The sequence below is a fragment of the Otolemur garnettii genome, unplaced genomic scaffold (genome assembly GCF_000181295.1).
Source record: "Otolemur garnettii isolate 467f Iridium unplaced genomic scaffold, OtoGar3 scaffold00066, whole genome shotgun sequence".
NCBI lineage: Eukaryota > Metazoa > Chordata > Mammalia > Primates > Galagidae > Otolemur > Otolemur garnettii.
Window position 1 is genome coordinate 8496743 of NW_003852461.1, and position 12358 is coordinate 8509100.

Genomic DNA, 12358 nt, shown 5'->3' on the forward strand with positions numbered 1-12358 from the left:
CCAAAAACTTAATGGATCAGCTCAAGCAACTGGAAAAGGAAGAACATTCCAACTCCAAATCCAGCAGAAGAAAAGAAATAACCAAAATTAGGGAAGAATTAAATGAAATTGAAAACAAAAGAATCATTCAGAAAATCAATGAAACAAAAAGTTGATTTTTTTGAAAAGATTAACAAAATTGATAAACCTTTGGCCAACCTAACCAGAAATAGAAAGGTAAAATCTCTAATATCGTCTATCAGAAATGATAAAGGAGAAATAACAACAGACACTTCAGAAATTCAAAAAAATCCTCAATGATTACTACAAAAATCTCTATTCCCACAAACATGAAAATCTGAAGGAAATGGACCAATACCTGGAAGCACACCACCTTCCTACACTCAACCAGAAAGAATTAGAAATCTTGAATAGACCTATACCAACCACTAAAATAGCATCAAGAATACAAGATCTCCCTAAAAAGAAAAGTCCAGGACCAGATGGCTTCATATCCGAATTCTATCAAACCTTTCAGTACCTATATTATACAACCTTTTCCAAAGCATAGAAAAAGAAAGAATACTTCCCAACACATTCTATGAAGCAAATATAACCCTGATACCAAAACTAGGAAAGGATCCAACAAAGAAAAAAAATTATAGACCAATATCATTAATAAATATCGATGCAAAAATATTCAATAAGATCTTAGCAAACAGAATTCAACAACACACCAAAAAAATTGTACGCCATGATCAAGTTGGTTTTATTCCAGGGTTACAGGGTTGGTTCAACATACACAAATCTATAAATATAATACATCACATCAGTAAAATAAAAAAACAAAGACCATATGATTCTCTTAATTGACACAGAAAAAGCCTTTGATAATATCCAGCATCCTTTCATGATCAGAACACTTAAGAAAATAGGCACAAAAGGGACATTTCTTAAACTGATAGAGGCCATCTACAGCAAACCCACAGCCAATATCATATTGAATGGAGTAAAATGAAAAACATTTCCACTCAGATCATGAACGAGGAAAGGATGCCCAGTATCTCCATTGCTATTCAACATAGTAATGGAAGTCTTAGCCATTGCAATCAGGCGAGAGAAGGTGAGCAAGGGTATCCAAATAGGGTCAGAGGAGATCAAACTCTCACTCTTCACTGATGATATGATCCTATACCTGGAAAATCCCAGGGACTCAACTTCAAAACTCTTAGAAGTGATCAAGGAATACAGCAGCGTCTCAGGATACGTATATGCCAACACATATGCCAACAATAGTCAAGCTGAAAGTATAGTCAAAGACTCTATTCCTTTTACAATAGTGCCTAAGAAGATGAACTTTCTGGGAGTTTACCTAACAAAGGATGTGAAAAATCTCTATAAGGAAAACCATGAGACTGAGAAAAGAAATAGCTGAAGAGGCTAACAAATGGAAAAACATACCAGGCTCATGGCTGGGAAGAATCAATATTGTTAAAATGTCTATACTACACAAAGCAATCTACAGATTTAATGCAATCCCTATTAAAGCACCACTGTCAAGCTTTAAAGAACTTGAAAAAATAGTACTTCGTTTTATATGGAATCAGAAAAAACCTCAAATAGCAAATACGTTACTCAGAAATAAGAACAAACCAGGAGGTATCACTTTACCAGACTTCAGGCTATACTATAAACCTATAGTGATCAAAACAGCATGGTACTGGCACAAAAACAAGAGAGGTAGATTTATAGAACAGAACAGAAAACCAAGAGATGAACCCAGCTACTTATCATCATTTGATCTTCGACAAGGCTATCAAAAATATTCAGTGGGGGAATGACTCCCTATTTAACAAATGGTGCTGAGTGAACTGGCTGGTGACGTGTAGAAAAATGAAACTGGATCCCCACCTTTCACCATTAACAAAAATTGATTCTCACCGGAGAAAAGATTTAAACTTAAGGCACGAAACTATAAAAATACTAGAAGAGAGTGCAAGGAAAACACTTGAAGAAATTGGCCTGGGAGAATATTTTGTGAGGAGGACACCCTGGGGCAATTGAAGCAATACTAAAAATACATTACTGGCATCTGATCAAACTAAAACGCTTTTGCACAGCCAAGAGCACAGTAAATAAAGCAAACAGACAATCTTCAGAATGAAAGAAGATTTTTGCAGGTTACACTTTTGACAAAGGTCAGATAACTATAATCTATAGAGAATTCAAACTAATCAATAAGAAAAGAATAAATAATGCCATTTCTATGTGGGCAAAAGACTTGAACACAAACTTCTCTGATGAAGACAGGCGCATGGCCTACAAACACATGAAAAATGCTCATCATCCTTAATCAACAGAAAAATGCATATCAAAACCACTTTGAGATATCATCTAACTTCAGTAAGATTAGCCCATATCCCCAAATCCCAAAACTACAGATGTTGGCATGGACGCAGAGAGAAGGGAACGCTTCTACACGGCTGGTGGGATGCAAGCTAATATGACCTTTTTGGAAAGAAGTTTGGAGAACACTCAAGGAACTAAAAATAGACCTACCATTCAATCCTGCAATTCCTCTACTAGGTATATACCCAGATGATCAAAAATTATTTTACAACAAAGACATTTGCACCAGAATGTTTATTGCAGCCCAATTTATAATAGCCAAGCCATGGGAAAAGCCCAAATTCCCAGTGACCCATGAATAGATTAACAAATTGTGGTATATATACACCATGGAATAGTATGCAGCTGTGAAAAAGATGGAGACTTGGGTGGCACCTGTAGCTCAAAGGAGTAGGGCACCTTCTCACAAGCTGGAGATGGCGGGTTCAAACCCAGCCCCAGCCAAAAACTGCAAAAAAAAAAAAAGGACGGAGACTTCACATCTTTTATGTTTACCTGGATGGAGCTGGAACATATTCTTCCTAGTAGAGTATCTCAAGACTGGAAAAAAAGTATCCAATGTACTCAATACTACTATGAAATCAATATATAATCACCTACACACTCAAATGAATTGCAAAACATAACTATAGTCCAGAAAGTAGAAGGGAAGAGGGGAGAGAGGGAAGAGGAGGGGGAATATGAGAGGAGGAAGGGTATTTGGCAGGACCTCGCCTAATGTGCATGATGCAATGGCACATTTCAAAACTATTATCAAATAAGTATAATTGTAATGGATATGTTATTTAGTTCAATGTAAACATTTCACATTGTGTATCAAAGCAGTACCCTGAACCCCATAAATGCATCAGTGTACAATGTTATGATTTAATGGAAAATAATTTTAAAAAATAAACATATTTTATGACTGTCATTAGACAGCATAAAAAAATAGAATATAAAAGTAATACTTTAAAGGTGGTGCCTGTGGCTCAGTGGGTAGGACACCAGCCCCATATACTGAAGGTAGCCCTGGCCAAACTGCAACAAAAAAATAGCTGGGCATTGTGGTGGGCACCTGTAGTCCCAGCTACTCAGGAGCCTGAGGCAAGATAATCACTTAAGCCCAGATGTTGGAGGTTTCTGTGAGCTATGAAACTACATCACTCTACTGTGGGCGATAAAGTGATACTCTGTCTTTAAAAAAAAAAAAAAGAAAAAAAAAGTCATACTTTATGAAAATCAAATCTTCACCTGAAAATAGGAGAAAAATTGAAAGGAACCTTATATACATAGAGAAAAACCCCCAAATAGTTTATTAATTCACTTACCAAATAAATATTAATAACTGAAAGGAAAAACTCAATATGGGCTGGGAGCAATGATCCCAGTAATCACGCCTATAATCCCAATAATTTGGGAGGCCGAGGAAGGAGAACTGCTTGAGCCCACGAGTTTGAGATCAAGTCTGGGTAACAGTAAACCCCATTGCTACAAAAAATAAAAATAATTAGCCAGGTATGGTAGAGTATTCCTGTGTTCCCACCTACTCGAGATGCTGAGGTAGGAGGATCCCTGAGCCCAGGTGTTTGAGGCTGCAGTGAGCTAGGATCATGCCACCGCACTCTAGCCTGGGCAATAGAGCAAGATCCTGTCTTGTTGTTTTTGGGTTTTTTTTCCTAGAGACACCACCATGGGTCACAGCAACCTCAAACTCTTGGGCTCAAGTGATCCCCTTGCCTCAGCCTCCCGAGTATCTGGGACTATAGGAGCCCACCACAATACCCAGCCACTTTTAAAGACAAGGTCTTGCTCCGGTTCAGGCTATTCTCGAACTCATGAGTTCATGCAATCCACCAGCCTTGGCCTAAGACCCTGTCTTAAAAAACAAAAGAAAAAAAAAGAAAAAATCTTACAAAAATTTTTAAGAGAAAAGGCCTAAGGAAATAATCTTTAAATTTCAGTACACCAGAGTTAAGAGCATCTTTTAATCCTAAAATCTTTATTTATTTAGACTTAATATAATGCTATGTAATCCAAACTTTACGTTTATAGTAGACAGTTCAAATATATACATTGTTATGCCACAAAAAAATAATCAGGAAAAAACATTGATGACATTTTAAAATTGAAAAATTTTGGCTTGGCGCCTATAGCTCAGTGGCTAGGGCACCAGCCACATACACTGGAGCTGGCAGGTTCAAACCCAGCCTGGGCCTGCCAAACAACAATGACAACTAAACCAAAAAATAGCTGGGGATTGTGGCAGGCATATGTACTCTCAGCTACTTGGGAGGCTGAGGCAAGAGAATAGCTTAAGCACAAGAGTCTGAGGTTGTTGTGAGCTGTGATGCCATGGCACTCTACCAAGGGTGACAAGTGAGACTCTGTCTCCAAAAAAAAAAAAAAATTAAAAATTTTATTAGTAACACAATTAAATTTATTTCATTTTATTATTATTATTATGTTTTAGACAGGGTCTCACTCTGTCATCCAGGCTAGAGTGCAGTGGCATCATCAAAGCTCACTGCAATCTCAAACTCCTAGGCTCAAGCAACTTCTTCCCTCAGCTTCTGGAGTACCTGGGGCTACCAGTGCATACCACCCTGTCCAGCTAAATTTTTATGTTTTATAGAGACATGTTCTTCCTATCGCTCAGGCTACTCTTGAACTCCTGGGCTCAAGTGACCCACCCATCTCAGCCTTCCAAAGTGCTAGGATGACAGGTGTGAGCTACAGTGCCCAGCCCCAGTTATCTTTAATTTATGCTACATTTTCCTCCCTAATCATCTTCTGTGCCTTAGCGCCATAGTCAAAATCAACAATTCTATTCTGGGTCCTATATACATTTTCATCCTTGGGCCTACTCTAAGAGCTAAGATCCTAAAATACATGACAAGAGAGCTCTGAATCCAGGACAGAGACAATGACATAACCCAAACCGTGATGACTGTGAGAGGCAAATTCACAGTGGCTGGAGGGGTTGATGAATATCTCCTATGAAGTTAAACTTGCATTTCTTACAAGATACCTAATTTGAAATATAAAAATACTATGTAACAAGATTCTTTGTGAAAAGATAGTTCCACATATTAACTACAAATAGATACCAGCTAAAAATCATAAAAGTGAGTAAGATCGCTCCCACATACAACCTGGAAATACAAAAATAAGATTGAAATATGTAGGTAAGGGGCCAGGGGTGGTGGCTCACACCTGTAATCCTGACACCCTGCAATCCAAGGCAGGCGGATTGGCCTGAGCTCACAGGTTCAAGACCAGCCTGAGCTAGAGCAAGACCCCACCTCTAAAAATAGCCGGGAATTGTGGCGGGCACCTGTAGTCCCAGGTACTTGGGAGGCTGAGGCAGGAGAATTGCTTGAGCCCAAGAGTTTGAGGTTGCTGTGAGCTGTGACGCCATGGCAATCCCCTGGGCAACAGTGTGAGACTGTCTCAGTAAGAAGATAGAAACGGGCAGCGCCTGTGGCTCAGTGAGTAGGGCACCAGCCCCATATACTGAGGGTGGTGGGTTCAAACCGGGCCCCGGCCAAACTGAAACAAAAAAATACCTGGGCGTTGTGGTGGGCACCTATAGTCCCAGCTACTCGAGAGGCTGAGGCAAGAGAATCACCTAAGCCCAAGAGCTGGGGGTTGCTGTGAGCCGTGATGTCACAGTACTCTACTGAGGGTGACAAAGTGAAACTCTGTCTCTTAAAAAAAAAAAAAGATAGAAAGGCCACTAAGAATTAAATGAGATACATTTAATAAATATCAATTCTGCTTCTACCTTTGCTATCACTGTTTCTACTGCTGCAATTATTATAATCAAGAAATTCAGACAGCATAAATCTATTCATTAATGTAGCTTCATTTAACCTAGTAACATCTCCCACAAACTCCTTCCTATGGTTCAAACAAACTACCTGAAGTCCTCTCCTACTGTACCGGGCTCTCAGACCTCCCTCACCCATCTCATTGCTGTAATTTTAGGTGTTATGCTATTCCCTGCTTTCTCTGCCCCCACTCTTCCCCATCACCTAGGTCACTCTTTATCATTGTGTAAAACTTAGTTCAGAGCCAGGCGTGACGGTCCCTGCCTACAGTCCCAGCTACTCCGGAGGCTGAGGCAGGAAGATGGCTTGAGCCCAAGAGTCCAAGGGTGTAGGGTGGTAAGATGTGTCTGTGAATAGCCACTGCACTCCAGCCAGGGCAACGGAGCAGGACCCTGCCTTTCTAAAACAAACAAAACCCCCAAGCCACTCAGTTCAGATCTTTGCTCCTCTGGAATGTTTTCTCTAATGCTCTAAGAACGGAATTAATGCCATTTTTAGATATTCCCCTACACCCTGCCCTTAACCCTAAATTTTTTCCATATTCCATGCTATGAGTTATTATTCATTTATTTGTCTGTTTCCTTATATTTCTGTGAACAAGTTGAAGTGGGGTTGTCATTCCCTGCCTCATATAACACCTAGTCTAAAATTAGCATTCGATATGACTATTAAGGAAAGGGACCTGCCCACAGTCTGTATCTATAAAAACCCTGATCAACTTGAACCACATGACATAGCACAAATTCTTTTAAGTAGCACATGTTCTATAAAATATTTATTAAAACCAGTATCAACATTAATCATTTAGGCTAGACACGGTAGCTCACGCCTATAATCCCAGAACTCTGGGAGGCTGAGGCGGGTGGATTGCCTGAGCTCACGGGTTCAAGACCAGCCTGAACAAGAGCAAGACCCCATCTCTAAAAATAGTCGGGCATCTTGGTGGGCACTTCAGTCCCATCTACTCAGTTTTTCTATTTTTAGTAGCGACAGGCATCTCACTCTTGCTCAAGCTGGTCTTGAACTCATAACCTCAGGCAATCCACCTGCCTCGGCCTCCTAGAGTGCTAGATTTACAGGCATGAGCCACCACGCCCAGCCACTCTGACTTTTATTTAATGAACTTATAACTCAGTTTTAAGTACAGCTGTCAGAAACATACCCTCACTAATCCCCACAGTGAAGATTCCTCTTTGAATCTTGGTATAGCTACATGGAAGAAGTGAGGTCAACTCTGCTAGCTGGAAAGCAGAACATTCCAAAACTTTTAAACGTGTACAGTGAAGGGCTAATACAGAAGCAGAATACTATAGTGAATAAAACATGATCGCTGAAACCAGAAATTTGGGTTCAAATTGAGGTTACTGGCTGAGTGTCCTTGGGTAAATCTCTTAATCTCGTGACAATCTCACTATCCATAAAACAAAGACGATAACCACAAATATGTCACAGAATAAAGCAAAGACTCTAGACTCAGTAAATCCCTTAACCTTGCTGGTGACAGTTTTCCAACTGTTAAAGAGGATTTAAAGAGGATGATAAATTTACAGTCGTAATGGCTTAACTAAAGGAGGCATGTGAAATACTGTTTGAACCAAAGCTATGGGCAAATACAAGTTGTTTTTTGTAAGTATTGGTGACTGCAGTAAATGTAAAGATTATAGCTAGGAGTAGGGTATGCTGAGGGACACTCAGAGTGACAGAAGTCAGAATCCCAGCCTAGATCAAGCTGGTTACCAAAGTTCCAACCCCAACTTGTCCTGAAAGAAATACGTAGGTTCCAGTGACAGAGGCTCAGGCAAAGGGAACTTCTTTGGAGGGGAGGGGATGTATATTTGTTCAGAAAACACTGAACACCCACTGTGCGCTTGGCACCAGCAGAGACAGCTCCACTCCACTGTCTTCAGTAAATGCCACTCTACTGTGTCTGTTCTCATAAAGGAAAAGTCAACATTTCTTACCTAAGCTGTGCTGTAGAGCTAACCAAAAGTTCTATACTTACAGAAGAATGTTAACTATTCAACTCCAGTTGCATGGAATTTATAACACGCAGCAATTTAATGTATAAGAATACATATGTTTAATAAGAATGCAAGTTTCACAGCATTTTTTTTTTTAATGAAACATACTCACCTAAGGCAGGGTATCCAAGGTAAAATCGATCTGCTCCCAACCATCCAAGAAAAAGAGACAGTGCCACTGCCACTTTGTAGGAGTAGCCATTCCTGCATGAGATTTAAAGCTGGGCATCACATTCATGTATTTCCAACACGTGAACATTTTAGAAAACAAAATGATTAATTTGTACTTATTTGTTACCTGTACTTATTAATACTTTCTAGGTGCCTACTACATGCCAGGCACTATTGTAGGCTATTGGGATATATAAAAAAAACAATAAAAGTAGCAAAGATCCTTGTATCTGAGGAGCCTGCAATCTAGCTACAGCATGCAATAACATATTTAAAACGTAAATCACGGTGGGGTGCTGTGGTGTACACATGTAGCCCCACCTACTCAGAAGGCTGAGGCGGATCCGTCACCTGAGCTCAAGAGTTCAAGGGTGCAGTGAACTATGATGGCACCAATACACTCCAGCCTAGGCAATAGAGACCCTAACTCTTTATTAAAAAAAAACAGTAAATCATATACTATGTTAGAAAGTAATAAATGTTATTTTTTAAAAAAAGGAAGAGAGCAGGGATGTAAGGAGTCCAGAATGTCAGCAGCTATTAAATGGGGGACTCAGAGGAGGCCTCAGTGAGAAAGTGGCGTCTGAGCAAAGACCTGAGGGAAGTGAGTCAGCCACACGCACTCTGAGGGGAGAGGGTCCCAGACAAAGAAACAGCTGACGCACAACCAGCGGCACACCTGCAGGGTCTGAGACCTGATGGGCCGCCAGAGTAGCAGGAGTGCGAGAAAGGAGAGTGTGCTAGGAGACGTGGTCAGGGAGGTAACCAAGGATGGAGGGACCAGGCCATGGTCTTGGGTAGGCCACTGCGACACTGACGTTTACTGAGAAAAACAGGATCTACTGCAGGATTTTAAGCAAGGGTATGCATGGCATGACTTGCTTAGGTTCTAAACGCTCCCTCTGGCTGCTGTGCTGGAACAGACAGCAGGGAAGCATTTGTCAGCAATGGCCACAGTGCTGTTGTGTAACAAAACACCCCCAACTCAGTGGCTCATAACAACAACTATTGTTCTCATACTAACAGACTGCAGATTGGCTGTGGTTCAACTGACTTAAGCTGGTTCAGCTGGGAGATTCTGCTTCAAGCTAAGGTTGGCTGAGCTTGGACACAGGCTATGGATTCAGTTAAAGTCAGTTCCATTTAAGTCTTTCTAGGGCCCAAACTCGAGGTATAGCAGCTACTTGGGGAATGTGCTTTTCAGAACTTATCATTAAGGTGCAAAAGGAAAGCTAAACCCCACAAGCACACTAAAGTCTTTGCTTGTTTCAAATCTATCAACATTACATAGGCGAGGGCGGTGCCTGTGGCTCAGTGAGTAGGGTGCTGGCCCCATATACTGAGGGTGGCAGGTTCAAACCTGGCCCCAGCCAAACTGCAACAAAAAATAGCCAGGCGTTGTGGGGGGCACCTGTAGTCCCAGCTACTCAGGAGGCTGAGGCAAGAGAATTGCCTAAGCCCAAGAGCTGAAGGTTGCTGTGAGCTATGTGACGCCACAGCACCCTACTGAGGGCAACAGAGTAAGACTTTGTCTCTAAAAAAAAAAAATTACATATACCAAATTAAGTCACACAACCAAGCCTAAAATCAATGAAGTGAGACGGAGACTAACAGAGATGAATGTTTGCTAAAAAAAGTCAAACTGTAACAGGGACCAAAGAGTTTGAAGGCCAGACACAGGGGGTAACTGTCACCTGCTCCCCCCTCAGCACTTGGGAGATCAAGGTGGGTGGACTGCCTGAGCTCATAGGTTCAAGACCAGCCCGAGCAAGAGTGAGATGCCATCTCAAAAAAATAGCCAGGTGTTGTGGTGGATGCCTATAGTCCCAGCTATAGGAGGCTGAGGCAAGAGAATCGTTTAAGCCCAAGAGTTTGAGGTTGCTACGAGCTATGATGCCATGGGGCATTTTACCAAGGGCAACAAAGTGAGACTCTGTCGCAAAAATAAATAAGTAAAATAAAAATATAGTGCCAGAAAGTAATAAAAATGGGTAAAAATAAATGTTTTCAGTATTTGTGTAAGAATAAAATTTAAGTTTTATTATAGAAAAAGTAAAAATCAATCTTAACAAACCCTTCAGGCTTGGTGCCTGTGGCTCAGGCAGCTAAGGCACCAGCTACATACACCTGAGCTGGTGGGCTAGAATCCAGCCTGGGCCCACCAAACAATAATGACAGCTGCAACTAAAAAGAACGGAGTTGCCATTAACTGGGATAAGATTGCAGGGTTTAAGTTTGGGCGCTGGCCCCATATACCAGAGGTGGCAGGTTCAAACTAGTCCGCGGCCAAAAACTGCAAAAAAAAAAAAAACAACCTTCAAACAGGCCAGGTGTGGCAGCTCATGCCTATACCCCTAGCAATGTGGGAGGTTGAGGCAGGAGTTTGAGACCAGCCCAAGCAAGGGCAAATCTTCCATCTCTATAAAAGAGAAAAATTAGCCAGGTATGACAACATACCTGTAGTCTCAGCTATTCAACTACTCAGGGGACTAAGGCAGGAGGATGGCTTGATCCCAGGAGTCTGAGGCTGCCGTGAGCCATGATAATTTCACTGCCCCCTGGCCTGGGCAACAAATCAAGACTCTTATTTCAAAAAAATAAAACTCCTGCAAACACAGAACATTCCTAATAAATCTATTTGTCTTACTATCCCAAAGTGATAACTTTTAAATTCTGTTTATCATCCTTATCTATTACAAAGAATGAAACCAAGTTTCAAAACACCCTTAACATGCAAATAATAATCATTTTTCTTTTTTCTTTTTTTTTTTATACAGAGCCTCAAGCTGTCCCCCTGGGCAGAGTGCCGTGGCATTACAGCTCACAGCAACCTCCAACTCCTGGGCTCAAGCGAGTCTCTTGCCTCTGCCTCCCAAGTAGCTGGGACCACAGGCGCCCGCCACAACGCCTGGCTATTTTTTGGTTGCAGCCGTCATTGTTGTTTGGCGGGTCCAGGCTAAGGATTTGAACCCGCCACCTTAGGTGTACGTGGCTGGCGCCTTAGCTGGTTGAGCTATAGGCGCCGAGCCAATTATCATTTTTCTAACACAAGACGTACATAAGTCCTATTTGTACTCTAGAAACTCCCGAGATTTTGAAAACAGAAGTTTTCATAACTGACATGGTAGCACATGATGACTGCCGTGAACTGGCCATTTGTAGTCTTCATTATCCCACACAGTCAAGGACTTAGCTCTACTTCATCGGTGAATTGCATTTACTAAAAAAGGTGCACATTTAAAATACACGCTTTCTGATCCAAGCAAAAAGATAGACTGTCTCTTTAATTCAGGGAATCAAGATACAACTTAGGTGAGTAATACGAAAATTTAAGTTTTAATACTGTACTTACACATTTCGACAAGATACGGGCTTGAAAAAACCAACTTCGTTTCCAGTAAAGTGTGTCTCATTGCCACTGAAATCCTTACAAGTTATGTTGGGTGCTGGAAAACACTGAACTGAAGGCAGGAAAAAAAACAAACAAACAAGAAACCATTATTTTTCTTATGTAGCAAATGTCAATAATTGTTTTTTCTATGATTAGCAAAGCACAGAATACGTTATAACAAACCGCCTCCCAATGTAACATTTGACACAAGGCTTTAATTTAGGTAGGAAAACTATATTATAAATAAGTATATGTACGGCGGCGCCTGTGGCTCAGTGAGTAAGGTGCCAGCCCCATATACCGATGGTGGGTTCAAACCTAGCCCGGCCAAACTGCAACAGCAACAACAAAAAGTAAATAAGTAAGTCTTAAAATAAATAAATAAATAAGTATATGTATTTATATATAAGATAAACATAATGTGGCTCGGCGCCTGTAGCTCAAGGGGCTAGGGGGACAGCCACATACACCAGAGCTGGCAGGTTCAAATCCATCCCAGGCCTGCCAAACAACGACAACTACAATCAAAAATAGCCAGGTGTTGTGTTGAGTGCCTGTAGTCCCAGCTATTTGGG

At 41.0% G+C, this 12358-nt stretch overlaps 1 protein-coding gene across 1 annotated transcript in view; it reads right to left on the minus strand.

Annotated features, from left to right (window-relative positions):
• TM2D1 (TM2 domain containing 1) overlaps positions 1 to 12358 on the minus strand; it is a 52832-nt gene that overhangs the window by 27950 nt on the left and 12524 nt on the right. The window contains exons 3-4 of the mRNA XM_012807191.2: positions 11745 to 11853; positions 8334 to 8425 (exon numbers count right to left, since the gene is read on the minus strand). Of these exons, the coding sequence (XP_012662645.1) occupies positions 8334 to 8425; positions 11745 to 11853 (201 nt within the window). The remainder of the gene's footprint in view (positions 1 to 8333; positions 8426 to 11744; positions 11854 to 12358) is intronic.